Source organism: Magnolia sinica, chromosome 3, assembly GCF_029962835.1.
Source record: "Magnolia sinica isolate HGM2019 chromosome 3, MsV1, whole genome shotgun sequence".
In the NCBI taxonomy this organism is placed as follows: Eukaryota; Viridiplantae; Streptophyta; class Magnoliopsida; order Magnoliales; family Magnoliaceae; genus Magnolia; species Magnolia sinica.
Window position 1 is genome coordinate 12,407,414 of NC_080575.1, and position 23,581 is coordinate 12,430,994.

The 23,581-nt window shown below is 36.7% G+C and overlaps 1 protein-coding gene across 2 annotated transcripts in view; it reads right to left on the reverse strand.

Annotated features, from left to right (window-relative positions):
* LOC131239539 (uncharacterized) overlaps nucleotides 1–23,581 on the reverse strand; it is a 53,484-nt gene that overhangs the window by 23,486 nt on the left and 6,417 nt on the right. For both annotated transcript variants that reach the window (XM_058237297.1, XM_058237296.1), the window contains exons 4-9: nucleotides 21,290–21,391; nucleotides 21,154–21,218; nucleotides 13,328–13,426; nucleotides 6,188–6,267; nucleotides 1,794–2,010; nucleotides 1,247–1,302 (exon numbers count right to left, since the gene is read on the reverse strand). In XM_058237297.1, coding sequence (XP_058093280.1) covers nucleotides 1,247–1,302; nucleotides 1,794–2,010; nucleotides 6,188–6,267; nucleotides 13,328–13,426; nucleotides 21,154–21,218; nucleotides 21,290–21,391 — 619 coding nt within the window. The remainder of the gene's footprint in view (nucleotides 1–1,246; nucleotides 1,303–1,793; nucleotides 2,011–6,187; nucleotides 6,268–13,327; nucleotides 13,427–21,153; nucleotides 21,219–21,289; nucleotides 21,392–23,581) is intronic.

Here is a 23,581-nt window from a genome sequence, read left to right on the forward strand (position 1 = left end):
CAATCTAAGGGATTCAGAAATTTTAATTCGGGGAACCCTAAGGTTGAAGAAATGGCATAAAATTGAGGATCTGAGTAAATTTAGGGTTAGGTTTAGGGATTTTGGGTGAAAGAGGAGTGAAAGAAAGGAAAAGGACGAACCAAAGAAGTACTGCACGTGTGGACAACAGCAACGGCCTAGACACACGTGCGTGTGATCCCGACCGCACGTGTATGGGGCCCACTATTCAGAAAAAGGCCACATTGGCCCTAGTCGGCCAGGGATAGACTCCAAAACCCCCAAATCTCAGCTCAATCTGATGCACGGTTTGTGCGTGGTGCTCCGTCGAAGTTTCAGCCCTCCCGCAGGGCCACATTCTGGAAATCTGTTGTAGATGGGGAAACGGCTGCAAATATTGATGGATTTGCAGATGGAATGCTTGTAAGAGGAGAAATATGGATGGAAGAAGGTGGGGGCGAATCGGAATAGGCGTGGCTTCGCACCACGGTAGTTAGCCCTTCGAGAAAGGGAGGGTTTCACACCCAATCGAATCTCCACAACTCAGAAATTTAGAGGAGCAGAAAAACGCGGCAATTTTATTAATCTCCATTCCATGAAAAAGACTTCAACCCCAAAACTCGTGCCATGTGCGCAACTTATTACTTAGCGACGAAGTAATCAAAAATAACAACTAATCAAAGCAATCTAAACTGTCCATGATACTTCTAATAACAATAATAAGCAAAACCCAAAGTACTAGATTAATTAGAATAGTGGGTCACGATCATGAGAACCCATGGTAGGATTCACATGACTATCGGGTCCACTCCGACGAACCAAAAAGCAGTCCTCTAACTAGGAGGCCCTCCCTGGACGTCATCATCGATCCAGATCGATGGTGGGGCCCTCCTCCTCCTTGCGTACGTGCGTTGGGGGCACGTGCATGTGCGCGAGATATCCCCATCACGAAGAGGGGACACTAATGGAAAAAGCAGTATATCAATGAGCACTTGACACTGATAGATGTTCGGCCAAGGGATTTCCATAGCAAGCAGTTCATACTCAAAAGCTAAATCATTTAGAAAGTGTTTGACACAAAATGTTTATTTGCAACATTAAACCAACTATCAAAATCCATAGATGAGAAATCTATTTTAAGTAACCTGACTAGAAAATAGAAACACATATATCTTACACATATTCATGAATGACTATTACATCCTATGCAGGCTAGAACTTGAGTGCAAAACCACATAGAGAAACATACCTTAGAAACTTTGCAGCATCAATAATTTCACCAATATATACATCATTCGGGAAGATCTAGACATGTCAGAAATCAGCATTAGATGAAAGAACCAGAAATAGCAAGAAAAAGAATCACTGTCAAAAACAGAACTAAAATCAGTTTATAGAATTAATCGAGAATAGAACGGTTCATACATATGGATCTATAGGCTATGTACCAAACAGTAAAGAAATATTGATACAAATACGTGCATAATGTTTTTTTTTTGTTGTTGTTGTTGATGAATTAGAAGCGGAAGAAATTACTTGTAACCATTGTGAATATACGTGCCAATTATAGATCCCACATATAAAGGAACTATTATGAACGATGAATGTTATTAATATATATATATCCCACTTGCATAGATCCCACATGCAAAGAAACTATTATGAATGATGAATGTTACTATTATATATCCCACTTGCATAGTATCACATTATACACATGCCATTGCATAAATTAACAAATGTCTTCATTCTCAATATAAATCTGCATTACATGTTCATCAACACAGAGAAAATACCTCCACATTCTTTAGCTCTGTAGTCCCATCCATAAGTTCTATTTGCAACTCATGATCTAGTACAAATGGCTCGGTGATGCATTCCAACTTCTGTTGGCACAACAAGCCTTCTGAAGATGGAAAAAGTGTGTTCAATGACAACCTAATGCAGTTGCCTTCAAATTCGACGACTTTCACATCAGATAATATATCCTCAACCTGTCTAACAGCTTCAACCCTAAGAACATGACAAAAGATACAAGTCATAGAATGATGAAAACAGCATAAATGCTACCTAATTGTTACAACAAGATAATCATTTTCATAGAAACAATTGCTAACATCAAGGACAGTCATTTGGAAGGTCAATGTCAACTGAAACTTAAAGCACAACAAACATAGCAGAATGTTCCAAAGGAAAATATATTGTGGGATCACATTAAATGAAGTGATAAAAGTCATTGGGTCGATAATCTGAGAATCCATTAACCCAAAACATACACATAATGACACATTCAAAGAAAATGAGCAGCAAATAATTAAAAAATGGCACATAAGAAAAATGACATATAAACATGATATAATTTGTAGTCCAAGATCCTTCAAGGCTTCAACACAATGCATGCAACAAGGGTACCAAAAAGTTTCAACCTTCAAATGATTTGCGACAAGATGATTTTTAAAACACCATCACTGCATCATCCTTCCTAAGCCCCAAATCAATTGTTGTAACGGCCAAGTTGAAATACGACATTTTACTTTATTAAAATAACCCTTATAACTATGTATCTTGAAGAGGTATGGTTTCAATTTGATGGATTGTTAACTTCATATATTTTAGGTTTTCCCTTTATCAATCTCCTAGGTTATGTAGATAAGCAAGGAACAACCCAAAGCCCTCAGGGTCATGAAGATTGAGCACCCTCTATTGACCTATTGGCTCAATCCCAGCTTTTCTCCCTGTAGTGTATTTGGATGTTGAACTTTATGAAACTTCTACTCGGGAGGCTGATCATTAGGTTTAGAATAGTTTTTTCTTCTGAATCCATGTTAACTTTCATGCTCATTAAGTATTGCATCCTTTCACCTTTGATGGTAGAGATTTGTGCTCCCAAGACGTCTTTGAACAAAGCTTGTGGTTGGAAATATTTATACTGTTCAAGGTACTTAACTTGATAAGTTTATTTATTTATTTTCCACTCGAATCCTTCTCTCACCTTCTCAGGTGCTTCTCGGTGAGTTCAGGTCAAAGAGTTATCTTTGCAAATGTGTCTTGGAGGGCATCGGGATTGACAAGATCAGTGTTGGATGCCTAGCATCAATTCTGCAATGTAATTCAACTCACTTCCAATTCGCCATTGCCACACATTAGAGACTAAATCTCATTGTCTCATTAGGGACTCGGGGGATGCATATCTCTCATCAAATCTTCTTTAGCAAATAATCAAGGATATTTTTTTTCTTAAAGATTCTGAAATTTTGTTATAAATGTACTAAACAAGAGGATAACAAGAGATCATCCAAAGTTCAAACTAGGGGAAACTCCCCAGGATCCCATCAAAAAGACCCCATGATTTACAGCGAAAACCTTTCGTGGTTAGACCAAATCAATGGCCAAACATTTTGCCTAGAGAAAATCCATATGGGAATTACATGACTTATCCAACTGTTTTTGCTCATTCCAAGCCACCCAAGGCACCACAAGCAAAGAGTGTCCACAAATCACACTTCTCTTGAACCCATTCCTATCACCATCTCAAGCCCTCAATAGCTCCCCCATTGAGTGATACATGACCCACTAGACTTCAAGGAGTCTTAGTAATATCCCAGTTTATTACTTATCTCAATTGAAGATTACAAATGTTGTTGCAAAGCAATTAGAGAAAATCAAAAGAGATTTTGCATGGAAGGTAAAAGCAAAAAACATGGTGTCATTTAGGCATGTTTGGATGGGGGCAAACTAGGGGAATGCATGAGAAAGCAAAACTGTGACATAAACGAATGGTAAACTGACATCATCACTAGGTGAAGCAAACCCCTGTGCACGTGTTTGTTCTGCTATATAAAAGTCCTGGAAAATGCTTTGCCAATGCATTTGAAAGTGTTTGGATTGCAATCCCACAAAGAGAAACTTTTTTCCCTCCAATTTTGTCATCTAGAACATCACATCAGAGGCAAACTCTATTCCCACCATTTAACTTTTTGAAGAAAAGGTTTTACTCCCTTCTTGAGGTGGGAAAGGCAAAATGGTGTAGATATGGGAACAAAACCAATGTGCTTTAGAGAAATGAAATCAGTCATCAAATGAGTAAGGGAAAGTAGGGTGAAGTCTAGCAGACATGGATTTGCATTGTTCACATAGTGTGGCATACTAGAGTTTTGGATCAAGGTGAATTTCGCAATATACAATGAACACGAACAGCTGCCTCATTTTTGGGCTAATGCCTTAAAATGAGCCAGAAAAATGGATGGACAGCATGGATAAAACACATACATCATTGTGGGGCCCACAATACCAACCTCGGTACTGGAGGGGTTACTACCAAATCTGAGTCCTTCCCAATTGTTCCATGTGGTGTGTCCCACCTGCATTTCCAATGCGGCTGATTTTTTACCTTGAATCCTAACATCGAAGGGACACCTTGTGGACAAGTTGGATCTGATGCACACATCAACGTGGCCCTACGTACCACAACTCGTACAATAGTATCAACGCTGCTGGATTATTACTCACAAGTACATTAAAGGAGAGGTATGATTATACATGTGCGTGTGTAGCGAAATGCTAATGTCCCCACCTTCATGGGGACGTTAGCAATGTCCCCAAAGCTTTTGTAAGACACAGGATTTTATTTTATTTTTTGAAAGGTGAGAAACACACACACACACTCTTACACCCCCACGCACACATGGGTTCTCGAACCCATGACCTCAAAGTTGAGACACACAGTGTCTACGACTGAGCCATGAGTAAGACACATGGGATGACCAATCATTTATCTAAAAGGTCCAATTAAGGGAGCAAGCCATGGTGGAAAAATCAACGCAATTGGATGATCCTAAACATCCGATCAGTAGCATGCAAAATGGACAATCAAGAGGTCCAAATCATATTGGAATAGTCAAGAGGTCCAATCATCATATCGGAACATCTATTCGATAGATCCCACTTTGCACTACTTATGATTCCAAAGAAGCACTTTGATTTGATGATGGTAACCATCCGATCTACGGATTATAAAAAACATATGGTTGCAAAAGATGGCCCACATTGAAAGGTTAGGATCATCCAACATGCATGATCTTTTCACCATGGCTTGCCCCCAATTAATTGTATGTATGTATGTATGCATGCATGCAGCATGACGCATACATACATGAATGCATGTATGTATGCCCCCCAACCCTTGCCTTGGTTCTATTCTTTAAATGGTAGGGAAATTGATGAGGATGTTTTCAACAGAATAAGGGAAGGGTGGAGGATGTGGTGATATACCTCAGTCTGTTGGCTTGTCACATGCCCATGAAACTCAAGTTTTCACAAGTAACAAAGCAACTAACTATATTGAATGGGCAAAGCATTGGGCAATTCAAAAGCAGCATGTGTAAAGATCAAGTACTACAAAAATCAGGATGTTAAGAAGACAGATGGGAAAACTAGGAACAATAGAATTAAGAATGAGATCATCCAAAGCAGCATAAGAGTAGTCTCAGTTAGGGACAAAATGACAGAAAGTAGATTGAGATATGGTTCAGCCATGTGCTACAAAGACCAGAGACATCTCCACTAAAGGAGGAACATCAATTAGGGTTTAAGAGCCGAAAAAGAAGATAAGAGGAAACCCAGAAGGACTTGGATTGAGGTGCTAAGAAGGGACATGTAGACCTATTCACCCACCAAGAGTATGGTATTACATAGCATTGATTAGCAAAACAGGGCTCATAAACCAACCTCAATTAGTTGGGACATGGCACTAGTGGTGGTGTAAAAAGAGAGGGGGAGAGAGACAAGACTTTCATGAAACATACACAAATGCATTTAAAGTACAACTTCAAGTAAATAATAAGATAAAACAAACGAGAACTATAAGTGCATATAAACACACAATAAGGTCATCCAAACACCACAAGCACCAAGCAAACACAAAGCTACCATTGATATCTGAATTGTTTCATCTTATAGATCAAACATGCCATGGCACTCAACATGACAACTTATGAACAAGAAGAATCAAATCATATATAGTTTTTATGACAAAATGAATAAATACATAAAATCACTTCAACCAGACACAGAGAACATATCGTACAGTAGTTGAACATTCTATAGTCCAGAGTAGCACTTCAATGAATGCTCCGGGCACTGCTATATAAGATCCAGGGGATAACAAAAGCTTAGATCAACAAAGTACTACCTTTCAAAGACGTACTGCAGGTCCAACAAAGACCTTAAAGAAATACTATTCTTTTGGATCAAACTATCAAGTTCCAAAATCTGAAAAGAAATAAATAACAAATTAAGATATCATATCCAGCATTATGCAAATGATTCAATAGCTCCAAGGAAACAACTTCAACAAAACTAGAGAATTTTCTAGAATAAAAATCTAACAAGACAAAAAAAATGCAATATCACTAGACAATGTCTCAAACATTCAAGGAAGTTGTTCATAAAATTTTCATTCAAAAGTAAGTAAATTAGCATCAATTAGATTTTTATTTTTAAAAAAAAAAAAAAAAGAATTGAAAAAGCATTACAGATTACTTCATCCTACAAAATTGTATTATACAAAACCCAATTTTCTCTTATTTGCAACTTATAGTTTACAAAAGAAAGAGATAAACCTTCGCTTCCATATACATATTTTTCCATTCTAAAAAATGTTGGAAGAAACTCATAGAAAAACAATGTTACAAGTTCTTTATTGCACATTTGCTATATATTTAACTACGTGATCCATGGGTGCAAAAGGTCCAAATTAGAACCCAGTTGACAAACATGCAGGAACAGCTATTAATGAGACATCCAATTGGATTGTGGGGTCCACTGTAGGACCCGAGGTATCACGCCCCGAAATCCGGCACCTGGGTATATTCGACCCCGATTCCGTACCCGCAGGCATGACTTATGTTTTGTATGTTTACATTTCATATTCCACACATATATTGACAAAATAACTTCATTCATAGAATATAACAATCCAAAATTTTAATAATTAAACATTTATTTAAAGAAAAATGTCCATGTTCCGACTATTCAAGATTATCATCAAACACATGTCATCGTAATGTTGTCATACTAAATGTTCATTACACTTATTTAGAAAATGGTAAAGAAACAAAATAAATAAAAGAAAATCTCTTTAAGCTCCTCCATGTGATCCCAATCCTGAAATTTTTAAATCCCAACAGGGTAAGCTGCGAAGCCTAGTGAGTAATCTCAACACATGTTTCAAAATAATCTCATGTAATATGAATAAAACTGTATAAAAATACAATACATATTTGGGCAAAACAACAAATGAGGAGATTTAATAAATAAAATGTTTCAATGTAAATTCAAAGAAAGATGGATGAATGAAATCAACATATGTTATACTCCATAATAACATGTGTGGTTTATTCTTTTTAACACCAGGGCCAGTTTACACCGGTTGGCCAACACCCGCGCCAATACAACACCTAGCCTGGCAATGGGAACCTCTTGCATGATATGCTCACCCATCCAAAGGGCACTTGGTGAGGGACCCATTTGTACGTTAGCTGGTCAGACTACTACCCTACCGAACCTGGCAGTGGGAACCTTTTGCAATCCTGACATGCTCACCCACTCAAAGGGTACGGTAGAGGTTCCAAAAGGTACCAATTGGGTTTCTGGGACTTTCAACCCAAGGGTCTTGATCGCCCCACCTATTTACGCTTTAGGGATTTTCAACCCAGAGGACTTGATCGCCTCACCTATTTTCTGGTGTTTCATAACTATTTTAATGATGCATGATTTTAATATTGCATAAATCAAATATTTCTAAATATCTTCAATGACTACTATTCTTCGGTCAATCCATAATACTTGATGTACATGATTTAATAACTAAAAACAAAATTTTCAATCAATGTAAATTGTATGTAGATAATTAAAATTTTACATAAAAATTAAAATAAACATTCAACATAATTTATTAGATCATGGTTAAAATACAATGTAAAAAATAAACATGCAACGTGATTTATTAAATCTTGATTAAAAAGATAAGCATGCAACATGATTTATACGATTTAAGATCTATATAAAAATATATATAAACTCAAGATTTTGCAATAACTTTTAACAAAACAAAATCTAAATGCAAATAAATAAATAAATAAATAAATTTTTTTTTAAAGATAGGATTAACAATAAGACTATAAAACTTCAATGAAATCATATTAAAACAATGACAACAAAAATAATAATTTAAACAACATTTTAAGAAGCAGGGTAAGTAATTACGTCAAATTAAAAAGTACATCCACGATGGCAATTTTGTATTATAAGTACAATTGAATTAACAAATAAAATGAATTAAATTAAATTATATAGAGTTTTCATAAATATCAAGTGAGAGAAAACTCACTTTTTCTTAAAAAAGTATTTTCTTTTCTTTTTCTTTTTCTTTTCTTTTCTTCCTCTCTCTTCCTTTTTCTCTCTCCTCTTTTCTTTCTTCCTTTTTCTCTCTCTTCTCTCTCTCCCTCTCTTTCCAACATGAATGTCCAACAATACTTTTTTTTTCTTTCTCTCTCTCTGTCACAGCACCTCACCTCACCTCACGTTCAACTTCCATGTTTCATGACTTCACGATGCAGGATCTCTCTCATGCCTCCCCTTTTTATAAGCTACTATCACACGTGGCATGTGTGAAAGAGAGCCTTTATTCTCTTAACGTTTTTAAGTTTTGCTTTTGTTTTTGCCATTCAAAGAACGTGTTCCACATTGCTTTCCTTCAATGCACATGTTATGCACTAAACGTGTGCCATGTGTACCACATGTGTGTATGTGATGCATGTGATGTATTTGATGCATGTATGCCATGTGTGAAAAGTATGTGTGCATGATGTGTTTGGTGCATGTCTGTGGTTGTGATGTATTTGATGGCACATGAATGATGTAGATGGATGGATGGATCAATGTATAATAGATGGACGGATGGACATGATTGGGGAGTGGACTTCGTGATGTACCTATGGACTAGTGGTGAGATGGACGGTCAGTTTAGATGGATGGACAAGTATTCTTATGATTTCAGCATATGGACGGTTTGATGGTTGTATTGTTGGATGGATTTATTAGTTAATGAACAGTTGGATCGGATATGTCCAAATCAATGGTTGAGATTGAACCAATTGATCTTGTAGATCGACGATCATATCGGACTAATTGGGTACGTCGATCAATGGTTAAAATTGGAGGGTCAAGATTTATTTGGGTTATTACTCGAGGCCCCGACATCTGGTTCGTACACTAGATAGCCATTGACTGTAGGTTCATTGGCCCCGAGAATATTTTGACTTGATCAAAATGTTGTTCTGTTATCGAGCCACAAGCCGCATTTCAACCGGATGTCCGAATTTTAAAATACGGACTTAAAATTAAACAATCTGAGAAATGACAGCTATGTCCTTATTTTATCTGGCGGTGAGCCATCATCGAGTTTTCAAAATCTGTTAGGTTCGAGAACCTAACCGTTGTGACCGTAGTCGAGTTACAGAATTACTGGCGAAAACGGCATGTCAATATGACACCCGGATTGTAAGTTATGAATAGATATGCACATGTATATTTTGATAAAATAACTCAAATGACCTTGATTTTTTTAAAATCCTTGGAATGTTTTATTTCAAATCACTTAAATAACTTTTTTTTTGTTACTAGCAACTTAAACTTCTCAAAAACATCACAAAACACCTCCCAACCCTTCTTTTAGACAAAAGCCAATTTTAAAACCATTTTCAAGTCCATAAACATAAAAACCCTCTTTCAACAAACCATTTCCAGCACTCTCTTCTAGCTTAAGTTTGAAGTTGAGAAGAAGAAAAGGAAGTAGAAGCCGAGTTTGAAATCCAATCCTCTAATTGTTACAGGTGAGTGCATAGATTAAGAGCACGCATATATGTGCGTTAGATTACTTGAAAGCCTGATAGAAGAATGGATTTTCTGATTTAGTTGGTTAGGTTATTACTGGATTTTCTTATTTACTTGGTTAGGTTATTGCTGGATTTGAAAGCCCTATAGAAGAATAGATTTTATGATTTAGTTGGTTAGGTTATTGCTGGATTTTCCGTGAAAGCCCTATAGAAGAATAGATTTTCTGATAGGTTATTGCTAAATTTTTTGATTTAGTTGGTTAAGTTATTGCTGGATTTTCTGATTTAGTTGGTTATATTTCCATCGGTTTCTATCTTTGTCCCTTACAAAGTCCGCCCACCACCTGTTTAACAAAACGTTTGAAAGAGTTATCCTTCCTCCTTTTGGTGTAGTTAACTCTTGAGAAAAAGCATGCTTGTGGCATGAAGTCTTATACGAAATAAATCCCAGATTGGATTTAGATTGGCTAAGTCATGTGCATATCATATGCATGGTTCATAGTTATTGTATCATTGTATGATTGAGAGTGAATGATTCATATCATGGTATAGTGATCACAGTGGGTTGTGTTGCAACACACAATGTGTCTATGATTAGTATGTGAACCGTCTAGATACAGGATGCATTACATGAGACTCCTATGAGGAACTTAAATTCATGAGGAGACCATATGAGGAAGGTCGTCCTATACTTGCCTTGAAAAAAACATGATATATTGTGCTTGTGTGTGGACTTATGCATATGGTGATTGTAAATGCGATGAAACATACTTTGTTATGGCTTGAGTTGGACACCACACCAGAAATGTGAAATTCAACAGGACATGATTAGAGGGTCCCTGGGTGAAAGTCCCTAAACCCCAATTGGTACCATTCGGAGCAACCAATGCTTAGACCGAGTGGAAGAACAGAGCGTTGGAATGCCGAAATACCAAAGTAAGCGGCGACTCCCACCGACACATATCGATTGGTTGAAAAGTTTGACCTGACCTGCTTATGGGCAAGCAAAGATAGGTTGTGTGTGACGAGCCCATAAATTATCCGCTATCGTTTTGCCAGGCGACTTATGACTTCTCGCTATTAAGCAGATAGTGAGGTTCAACACAAGTGGGTTAAACTAGTTCGGCCCAAGAATTATGTAGTCCCACCTCTGTAGTTAACCACGGTAGAAAAGTCTGTGCAAGTGGGTAGCAATCATATGTGAGTCCCACCTCTGTTTCAAACCTTGGTGATCCAATTGGGAAATGTGAAAATTTTGGAACATGTAAAGTAGCATCATGCATTGTATCTTTCTCTTATTGTTATCGGCCCAGTAGGTCTGTGCATGATATGAGCATGACATGAAACATGCATTTTCACTACACATACGCACTCACTGAGCTTAGTAGCTCAAGGTTTCATATCTATTTTTTGTACAGGTAAGAGTAGGGAGCTGAAGGAGTAGACGTTACAGACTCCAGTTGTCCTTTTTGTCTTGTACATATCAGTGTATATATTTTTTTGTAGTACCCTGTATATGTACAGCAGGTATAGTAAATATGACATGGTTTATGTTTTGGTTTTGCCTTGATGTGCTCAGTTGTACACAGTAACACATGTTGAATATGATGAAATTTTGAGAAATGATACGTATGTGTCGTCTTTACTTTCGGAAATCCTCCTTGTGGAGCCCCACTTACGGGACTTAGTATGCGATAGTTAGAAGCCCCAAAATCAGAGTTCTACAGAGGCTGTCAACCAAAATTGGGTGTATAGTAATCATGGATTACCGACACTAGATTTAGGGTCGTGACATCCACAGTTCAAACAGTATGCCATTTTTGGAGTATGTACTTCTAGCATTTTATCTCATATGCATTGGGTCCGCTTCCAGCAGCAGCAGTCTATTTTGAACAAGATATACCACCCAATTGCCAGTTTTGGGATAAAATACATTCACACAGCTATATAGATCCCTATCAATTTGTATTCTCTTTTTGGAAGGAATCTGCCATTGAAAGCTATACATATCCTCTATACAGCATCTGTGGTCTTTTTTGGAAAAGTTATACAGTTGCGGGATACCTTTGCAGTGGCCAATTGATATTCAAACTGTAGACATGCGAAAAAAAAATGAATGTAGCAGGATGGATCTCTAATATTAGTTTCTATTTAGGGAGTTTAGTTACAGCAGAAAAGAGTATTATTATATTGTAACAAGAAAGAAGTTTAGAGATAGATTTGGATTCAATTTAGGAAAGTCTGTACACAGCTATTAAACAGCTGCGATCTTATATGCAAAAGACTATTGTCATGTTCTTGATAAAAAGCTTTTTCCTTGATGTTTCTTTCATGGTAATTAAGCAACCAAACCAAATCCAAGTGAGAGATCCCAGAAAACCCCCCTGGATAAACAGTACATGCAGAAAAACAAAGCAGACTATTTTTCCAATTTTTTTCTATTTTTGATTAAACACCTTCATAAACCTGCAAAAAAAATTCTGGAAAAATCACCATAAGTTCTCTAAAATCATGATCTTTCAGATACAGTACTTTTCTTCTTCGAGGGGCCACCTGACCATGCATTGTTGATGGCATACGTATGGTCTTGTGACGTTCAGCAGTGGGCCCCACCAACAGCACCTCCAATTAGTGCAGGATTGCTCTAATACCAAGTAGAAGTGGTAAGGTGGAGAGAGAGGACTCACACTCTTGCATAGTTATATTATTATGAAATATAGATATGGTACTCCCTAGGATTACAGAAAATAACATACACACGTTTCCCTACATTAATTTCCAGCAGTAGACCACATAAAGGGTCCAAGATGAGTGTCTCTCCATCAAAAAATGGCCAACTGAGTGGAAAAAAAAAAAACTGTGTTTATCCACATTGCATGCTCCCCTAAAAAGTCCAACCTCCACTTCCAAATTGAGCCAACCTAATGGACAGTTACCATATAACTTCCTCGATTTCATGAATGGTTGTGGCAATATGTCAAGATAAATATATAAAAGAAAAGTTGATGATGATGGGACATAGTCTCTCAAGTCTCAAGAGAAAAAGAAAAAAAAAAGACTCTCGTAAGCAAGCTTTCAATGCAACAATCACGCATCTCAACTTAAGCGGAATGCTATGACACAACATTGCTTGTCAATTATTATTTCTTTTATTTGGTTTTCAGTCACAAGTTAGCAAATATCGACAGAAAATTCAGAGGACCATGAGGATGAGGAAAACACACTGATATCTCAGAAGCACATGTGGAGACCCCCTACAGTTATTACTGTCTTCATCATTCAAACTTCGAACTGAATGGATCAAAGTTCCAATTCTCAATAGTATTTTACATAAGAATGCCGTAGACATCCACAAATGGCAACTTGAATTAGCAAAGGACAATATGAACTTATTTTTAAGGAAGTGTCTGATTCAAGTGTTCAAGAAGTTGCACCTCAAAATTGTAGTTTTTATGTGCATTTATCGGATTCCCTTGGTTTTCTCCAGAGATGGAATATCCAATGTTTACGCCAGCTTCCAAACCGTTGGGACCCTAAAACACAATCATAAAACAATCAACTAACAAGTATTCAACTACAACTCATGAGCAAAATCTAAGTAGGCCTGAGTGCATGATAAAAGAAGACCTACCAGCAGGCAGCAGATGAAAAGAAAACCGTACTGCAGCAATTTATCCCCAACTAACATCCAACCTCATTGATCAATACAACTTTTCTTTCTACTTATGGTCATATAGAACTACTTGGTTATGCTGTTGTAATACCAAACTAGAAAATAAGGGGAGGTGGTAGATATTAATTCCCTAATGAATGTTGGAAACTTCAAAATAGAAATTCAACAAAATATGGAACATAAGTATAAACGAACAAATGGGTAATGTGGTGATAAGATGAAATTGCAAATTGGAAATAATACAAATACAATGACCTCAACAGTAGAAGAAGCAGAAAGCCAAAAAAAAGATGCAGTGGAATGCTTAAAAATTTATCTCTTCACCAGTTTATAATATTCAGCAAAATTAATGAGCAGGGAAGTGCCAAAGTTCAATACAAGATTATTGAGAAATAAGAGAAGTGGAAGAAGTAGAAGATTTGGACATGACAATGGAAGATTATAACAATGATGATGATTAATCAACCATTGTCGTCAACCGATCACTTGTATATTATTAGTTCTCTTAAAAAATACATGGGAAAGACCCCAATGCAGTAACACTACCTGCGTCCTACCTTTCTTTTCCACAGACACATTAGCTTTGTGCTTAGTAGTAAAAATAACTCACAACTCTCTCTTAAAACATGACTGCTTTTCTTTCAGGTTAAGACAAAGCCTCTATAAGAAAGGAGTTTCTCAGAATACAAAATAGAAAGAAAGGTAGAATTGAAAAGTCTGGTTATATGAAACAAAATTGTTGATTGGATGTGACTAGGTTTTGAAAAACGGTTCGGCCATTATGTAGCCATATCGATCACCCCCCATTATGCATTACAGGGGTGAACCAGTCAGACTTGAAAACAATGAGGTCTAAACTGCTGATACAAAGTGTAATAAAACTGTTATGCACATGTGAGCATCACAGCCATAAGAGATTTCTTTTCCTTTTTATTCGCCTTTTTTACCTCTTACCTCCATAAAAATAAAAAGGAAACGACGGTAGTTTTGTGTTATATTTGACCACGTTGTTGCCAAAATACAAGATCGAAAGAGGGGAATGGAAGGGGTTAGTTCGTGATGTAAAGGGAGGGAGTGGGACTGGCAGTTGTCTATGGGGTGCCTTTAGCATGCGACCCTCGTGCAACAGCTCCAACAAAATCAGCAAGAGAAAGAGGTCAGCCTATGGAAGAAGAATTAGATGGTGAGGATCTGGAGATAGGGAGACCTTCGATTTATCCCATTTTGTTAGAATGGAAATGAGTAAATGACCAAAGAAAAGACTTGCGATAGATGAGAAGGATGGATAAGCTTGGCAAGGCTGCAGCTAAGCTATTCATAAATGGCAACATAGCAGCAAATGTTAAATAAGTCTCCTAATTGGTAGGTCATGATAAATGCTGCAACAAAGGCAGGGCAGGGGTTCGTGCACCCATGGCTCATGAAATTGGGGATAAATATGACGAATATAGACATATCTAGAAGCATGTGTCCACTTTCAAAGTGATAGGCCAGTTAAAGGGTGCATTATTATGTCTAATGGTTGCACTAGCCCAACAAAACAGAATAATAAATTTTATAGTGTACTGTCACTAGAGAATTATGTTCCACACTGCTATAAATAGATCAGTCCAAGTCAAGGATGCTAAAATATATTTTCAATTGTTGATAGCATATGAAGTTGGAGAGCAAAACATTGTACAATGTAAATGACAATGAAGCCACCTATAAGGCAAAAGCAAAAGCACTTATTTTGATCATGTGTTGCACAGTGCGTCTATCGCATTTTAGAAAATATTAGAAAGATTGTATGAGCATAGGTGAGAGTTAAGCAAGATGTCTACTTCAAGGGAGTGACTGAACAGTGAGTATGGGGAGAAGACAACTAGGACCGCAACTGAAGTCGTGTGACCATGAGAGACAATGACTATTGGAAGAAAATAAAAGAGATTCTCAGCCATTGATGATAGTTCTTCATCTTGTGGAGAGCAACGAGAGAGTTATGATGAGCTTCCTTTACAAAAGCATGGATAGCATGAACTTGCTATCCGTCATGGTTGTCGCCTTGTCGGAACTATAAATATTATTGAAAAGATGATCGACTAATGTTGGACAAAGCAACTTCACCATGCCCTTCATGCAGCACATAATAAATACATAATACACTCACACACCTATTTTATACTAATGTTACCTTGTGAGTCTATGATGAGACTATTCATTTCTTCTGTTTTTTGCATCACCGCAAGAAACTACCTAAATCCAAGGTTCCAGTATGTTGAATCATGTGTTGAGGATAATTGATGCGGACACCAGACCATTCAAAGTATACCAACACAGGAGGCATGCGTTACCCGTGTTAATGTGGTTAGATGACGGGTATGGGTCGGGTCTCTAGAGGTTGAAGACCTTACACATGTGTTCGTGACGTGTAAGTTGCTTGAAGGAAATATTTGGACCATTGGATTGCAACGATGGTGTGATCAGACTGTTGGATCGTCGCGGCCCACTTTCATTGCGCTATCATTGGGGCCCATTGGGCATCTTGGATTTGAGTTTATCTTATGAATATTTTATTTATTTGAGTTTTGAGACAGTGTGCACACAATTTTTTGTGCAAATTTCTCTTCTTCTTTTTAAACTTTTTTTAGTAGGAGTATTTTGGTCATTTAGTGTAATTATGAATTTATAAGAGTGTTCTGCCTTAAACCTAAGAATGCTATGTTATGTTTATAAAAAGAAAGAGAGCTTTGCTTTTTAAAGACCAGACGATCCTGTCTTCGACTTCCAGTGATTGAAAGAAGGCGTGAGGCCCAGGGAAGTGAATTCTCATCTTCTTCTTCTCTCTCCTTCTTTCTTTTCTCAATGTACTCTCTTCTTTAAACCTCTTTCTTCATTTTATTCTAAATTCTCTAAATCTAGAAGCCGATACATTTTCTTTTCAACCCAAATATTTAGATCTTGGAAGGTTTTCATCCCCACATTTGCATATTTTGACCTTCTTCAAATCACATCACCCGAGGCCTTAGATTTGAAGAGCCATCAATTTTTTTTTTGAATTTTCCAGATTTCCCAATCCAGAAAATTCGTATTTCCTAGATTAGAAAATCCAGTTAGATCATTAGACGAACCTATTGTAAGACGAAAGTCCTATCTTTTGCCGGATTCGACTAAATTCAGATTTTAAGGTTCAATACAATGTGTTTGTGATGGATGGCCATGATCATTTCTACATTCTCCTTATTTCCTTCTTGTGTTTATGATGTATAAAGCTGATTTTTTTTATTTGTTGTTAAAGATTGCATAAATCTACCCCTTTCAAATACCACATTCATTTAGGGTTGGATTAGGTCATCCTACATCAATAATGAGATCATTGTTGGGCTTAAAAATGCAATAATAAGGTTAGAGCCTCACATGGATATGCAAATAAGGACCTTTAATGAAGTTAAACACTTTTGGACTTTAGATTCCTTGTAAACATATTAAGTAATTTTGTAAACAGGTCGAATATGTTGAACTTCTCATGGGCAACTTCTCAACCAAAAATTGCAGCAAGGGCAATTGATAGGACAACTCTAGGTATGAATCACAATTCATAAGATTTGTTCTTTACTTCTATTGATGTGTTCTATTATTTGCATACATGTATATTATATACTAAATAATTGTATTTTTATTTGTTCTCTATAGTTTATTACCGGATAAATTTTAAAGAAAGTGCAAAGGCCCTCAAAAGAACTGCATTTAAAGTTCTCCACCAGAGAACTTCCTCCTTCAGCTGTAGGAGGAATTGGAGTCATTTTGCGTTGATACATTCAAAGCAGCGGAACAGATTGAAGGCTCAAAAGTTGGAGAGGTTGGTTGACACACACGACGACATGAAGTTAAGATTGTGGAATACGAAGAAGAGTGTTGAACTATATCAAAGAAGACCAATGTTGTTCAATAAACTTGGGCTATATACTTGACAAGGATAACCCACTTCTCCCTTTTGTTTGAGCAGAGGGAAAAGCAAATAAAAGAAGACGGCGAGGAAAACGAGGTAGAGGATCCTTCAATACACAAGTCTCAGCATGAGACTCACTATGTTGTTTTGGCCTTTTGAGGAGGATGTAATGAAGAGATCACTGAGAACACAAAACAACTGAAAGGAGAGAGCCTAAACCAAAGAGAGATCAAATCAAATAGATGAGGTAAATGACTTAATTAAACATTACCAAAATTGTCAAAACCCACATATTTAGTCAGCCACACAACTTCCAACCAGCATGAACTACCATATCCATAACGACTTGAGAGGATCTGTATAATCCTAGACCCAATTATATAAACAGAGAGCTCGGGTGTTCAGCTTGATGACATGTGGTTTAACTAAGGATATGGTCTATGATAGAGTGGAATGGTGGAACAAGATTCGTGTATCCGAACGCAATTAGTTGGTATGACAATTAGATGATGATGAATTTTTAGCAATTCTCGTAGTAACCCTGAGGCATTATATTTTTCAAAGCTAAGCCGGTGTTCAGAGCATCGACATTGTTACATGCATCGATGATTGGGGATACAAAAACATGTATCAGCATCGCCTATATTATCGTTAATACTTGAAAAAACATCATTGTCCAAGGGAAACATTGAGGAAACTTTGGGGAAAATGTGGAATTTTTCATTAAAACTTCCGGAGATGTTAAAAGACATGTTTACACATGTAGGAATCGAAATATTGCACGAAACAACTATACATAATAAGTTTCCATTCTACAGGAGAGTTGTATAAAAAAAGTAAGTATAAAATAAAGATAAAAATTTGTAGCCAATCAATATATCAGTCAATACTCATTTATGTATAAAATGTCAACATTAATTAACAATGAAAACACATTTTTTAAATATAAATATGGAAAAATTAGGATTTCCCCCATTTTTCACTTAAATGTTAATTTTTCGCCGCAAATCCATGTCAATGCATGAGAATCATGCATAAATATAGATTTTCATTGCAATCAATGCTAACATTTGAAGGGGGGGAAATGAAGTTTCTATGGATTTTTTGTCACCTTTGAGTTCCAACCCATCTTCTTTTCAAGCCACGATTTGTCCCCAAATCTAAACTTCGACTCAATAAAAACCAAGAGTGGTTGAAATCACTTAAAGGAACAAAATTTCAAAAATACAAATAAAAATAAAAAAACGGAAAAATGGAGAATTTTTTGCGTTTTAGGAATGTTTCCCAAGTATTGAGGATATCATTGATGTTTCCCCAACTCTTCCCAATTTTCTGTCAATTTTCACCTATTTAAGAATGTTTCCCTAGTATTGAGGATATCATTGATGGTATCGGGAATATTATTGACGGTATCGCTGATACCAGGGAAATTTTGATTAGGGCTTCTTCTCGAAATATCGTTGATATTGATAATATCGCCAAATATCACCGATATTATCAAAAATATCAACGTTATTTGAAAATTTTTAAACTACCAAGATTTTGGTATCTCTGACCTGGCGATACCAATAATATCAAAGATATTATCGATAATATCATTGATATTTGGAACATAATCTATGATGGGATGAGACGGTCCATAGTTCAATGATCATAGTTAATGGCCAATTGGGCTCCAATGTGGATGACCATACCCCAAAAATATCCTCAAATTGACAATTTTAGATGGTTAGGAAGAGAGATACAACAGTTGTCCATATTCACCTAGAAAAAAGGAGCAAGAGTGGTGCGCAAGATCTTTTTATTTGGGACATTCTTGGAGCATCGTCTAGTAGAAAAGGATTTGGTGATTATAGTGTAAAGAAAAGAGGAGTGAGATAGAAGAAGAAGAAAGAGGAGAGTTTGGGGAAAATGTTGTGTAGGCTAACATGCCCTTACACAATGTTTATTAGAATAGAGCACATATGGTACATTGCAGGAGGAGGAAAGTGTGTGCATGCACTTACATTAGAAGGGCCACTAAACACACACACTATACAACACTCTCTAGAGGTCCATCAATATCAAGTTGTATCAAACCAATAATATGGATCACTGAATACAACCCTCGCTTGTACAAACTGAAAACCTCTGTGTATTGTGCATATCCTCGGTTAAGAATCATATAGTTCCAACTTCTTGATCTAGGAAGTGTCAGCAATTCACTTCACTTCCACATGGGGATGGCAATTGCATCATCTTTGGTGCTTCAAGAACATAAAAGAAAGAAAGTAAAATTCCTTGTCTACAATTTCCTAGATTCTACAATGTCTACTTCCCATGCATTCAAAACAAAAGAACAAATTTCTTGTACTAATTGAATTTGGAAGACATGTTGAAAAAAAAAAAAAAAAATGCAAGCAATGAATTGACAATGACTCGAAATTTGGGAAGAAATGAAAATTGTGAAGTTCAGGGATTTGGGAAGCTTTCCAAGAAACAGAAAGTGATTGTCATTAAACATGACCAAGCTAAACTTCATTCATAAAACTTTAGTCAATATTAGAATGAGAAAAACCAAAGGAATTTTCATGAGAAGAATCTACATTGTGCCAATTATGTTAAATGGGTCTAGACTCACTTTAACAAACCATGTGAGTCATTGTCTTGTTTCCATGCTTATAAAGCAGAGAAAATTTTGTAACATGTCCAGGATCATCAAAAAAAAATCCATGCTTCCAACCATAACACTCATAACATGGAAATGATACAAAGCCGCTCAATTTAACTCACATGTTTAATCCACAGAATTTACATACTCTCCGTCAGTGTTTTAAGTATCGACGATATCACCCGATATATCCTATCCCACCTGTGCGATACGAGACACGAGGAGTGGGATATATCGCACATGCTCAATCCGGTGAGCATTTTCAATCTTCAATCCTTTTTTCTGTAAATCATGTTAAATCAATGTCAAATTGTTAAAATCCATGATCTTACATGTCTTGCATGAAAATTCATATATTATGAGCTTCAATTTTGAGATTTGGAAGAGATGGGCCAAGTTATGAAAAATTGAAAAAAATCAAATTTTCCCAAGTTCTCGCAAATCGGTTGCAATCTTTGTATCCAAACATAAAATCAAACATGTATGTAACCTAATCTAATGATTCTTCTTTTCCTTTTGAATGTATTGCTTGTGTTTCCACGCATCCTACATTTATAAATTATATGAATAGACTTTGAATACACTTGCATGAATTCAGTAAGACAATGCATAGATTAGGAACCTATACAACGAAAACCTATTATGGGCACTTGTTTTTTATAATACTTTGATTTATAAGTGTGTATCGATGCCTTTTTTAACAATCACAGAAGTTTCAATGAAAAATTCAACCAATTTCTCAATGTTTCCCCATGTTTCCAACAATAGCAATACATTACGCAATACAACCGATATATCTCATGCAATAACCGATATGTATCCGTATCCCAAGGGTGTGATACGTAACACAGTACCAATATTTCGAACACTGCTCTCCGTACCTTGTGTGGGTGCTTCCCCCAAACAATAAACAAGAAATTACAAAGAGAGTTGGTTGAAAGCGAAAATTTCTTCTTCAAGTTCTTTACTATTTGAACTTCCCTATGGACTAAATCATCGGTGTACTAACCTGTGAACCAATAAAGCTTAACGAAGTTTCCAACATTTCCAGATCGCCCTCCAACTGAATAGAATCTGCAAAATACAAAGACGGTAAGTACCAACAGCAAAACTGGGAATTAGAACCATTATTATAGTCAACCCACCTTGTAGAAAGGTTTCATTGAGGGCCCTGATTTCGTCAGAGATCTTTTCACTTTCAGCCCCAGCTGAATCAAGCGCCTTCTTCGCATGCTCCACATACACCTCTATATAGGTACAAAATGGCAATTTGCATAAGACAATTCTCGTTGCCACCCACTCTTGACTGATAAAGACATCCATCCACTCCACTTAAAGTAATACATTGGAACAAAATTGTCCATAGTATAATCAACAGTACAGAGGATGGTGTATTTATTCATCAAAGTGGGTGAATGCAGGTAAAACTAAAGTATTGGTGGCGAGTTAAAAATTTTACATGTGTGAGTGAGAGAATCCACAATAAACATAATTGATATTCTAATTGTAATAATTGGGCTGACATTTAGAACTGCCACTTTCTAATCAAGATTGGATTGCAATTGGAAAATGTTCATCTCGCCTTGACTTGGGGCCTACTTTCAATACGCAAGATTGATCGGAAAACAAGGTATACAAAAACGACCGTAACTGCTACCCGTTACGGGGCTATGACGGCCGTAACAGCTGTTACAGGAAAAACTGCCTGCAACAGCCCCATAACGGTCCTAAAACAGGTTTTTTCAAAAATAATAATAATAAATGCCGTAATGCCCTTTACAGCACGTATCGTAACGGTAACGGCGCCGTTACCATTATGGAACACCTTGTCGGAAAGTGATGGTATTCACCAATAGCTATGGATGTTGATGTTTCATAATGTTTGTGAATACTATGTCTATGGATATTCACCATTGACCCTGGTGTTTCACACCCAATGTGGTCAAAGGCACGAAGCAATAAGCACGCCTACATTGCATGGGCCCCCAGAATAACCGAGGGGCCAAGCAACACCTAGGAGCATACTTCCAGTCTCACTTTTTTTAAAATGTACATCATAAATGATAATTATAGATACATCATCCTCGTCGTCGTCATCTAATCCCAACTATTTGGGGCCAGCTACATGAATCCCACTCCACCAGTCCACTCTATCGATGACCATATCCTCAAGTAAGCCATAGGTCATCAAACATTTTCTTACAACCTCCACCCACGTCCTTTTGGACTTTCCCCTTGCTATTTTAGAGCTTTTGACTTAAAACCAACAAAAGGAGTTTCCCCTTGCTATTTTAGAGCCTTCAACTTGAACCAACTCACTCCTAACTTATGCAATTCTTGGTCTCCGTTTCACATGGCCAAACCATCTAAGTCTACTTTCCCTCATCTTATTACCAGTTGGTGCTACTCCTAAATTCCCCTGAATAAATTCATGTCTTAACTTTATCCTTTCTCGTCTTGCCACTAATCCATCACAACATCCTCATTTCAATCACACCCATCCTAGAACATTTTCTTTGACTACCCAACATTTTGTCCCATAGGGCATGGCTAGTCTTATAGACTTAGGCCCCGTTTGTTAAATCTAAAGTCTAAAGACTGAATCTGAAATCTAAAGCCTGAATCTGAAATCTGGATCCTGAATCTGAAATCTGAAGTCAAAAAACTTGTTTGATAATTATGGCTGAAGTCTGAAAATTAAGTACTGAATTTGAAACAACCTGTTTGTTAACAAACATCTTAAATGTCTGAAATATGTTAATTTGACACATTTGCCCCTATCTCCCATTTGGAAATGTTTTACATTATAAAGAAATTATTTTTTATTAAATGAAAATAAAATCATTATATTTAATTCAAATAAACTAAAATACTTAATAGAAAACTAAAATATCATTATTCATAGTGCCCTCAATTCCTCTTAGCGGGAAGATTGTCACTATGTGTCATGTAGGGTTGACCACCATTAGCAATAAAACCTTCAAATAAGGCCCACCTTGATCTTTATATGCTATCCAAACCATTTATAAGGTCATTCCCAATTGGATGAAGTGAAAACACTTAAAATATAGCTTGATACAAAACTTTTATGGCCATAAAAATGCTTCAACGGTGCGCACTTAATGCTATCCAAACCATAACGTTTATTTTCCATCCAATATGTTCATAAGGTCACAAATAACTGTGTGAAGAGGGGGAAAAAAAAAATCATATTGATCCAAAAGTTCTGTGACCCCAAAAAGGGTTTCAATGGTAGACGTCCAATCCCCCGCTGCTTTTTGCAATGTAGTCCACTTGATAGTTCAATATGTCTTATTTTTAGTCTCAAGCCTTAATACGGGCTCGCCAAATGGATGGACGGTTTGGATATAACACATACCTCATGATTGGACCCGCAAAACTTTCTGACATCAATAGAGCAGCTATATAGCTGGTGT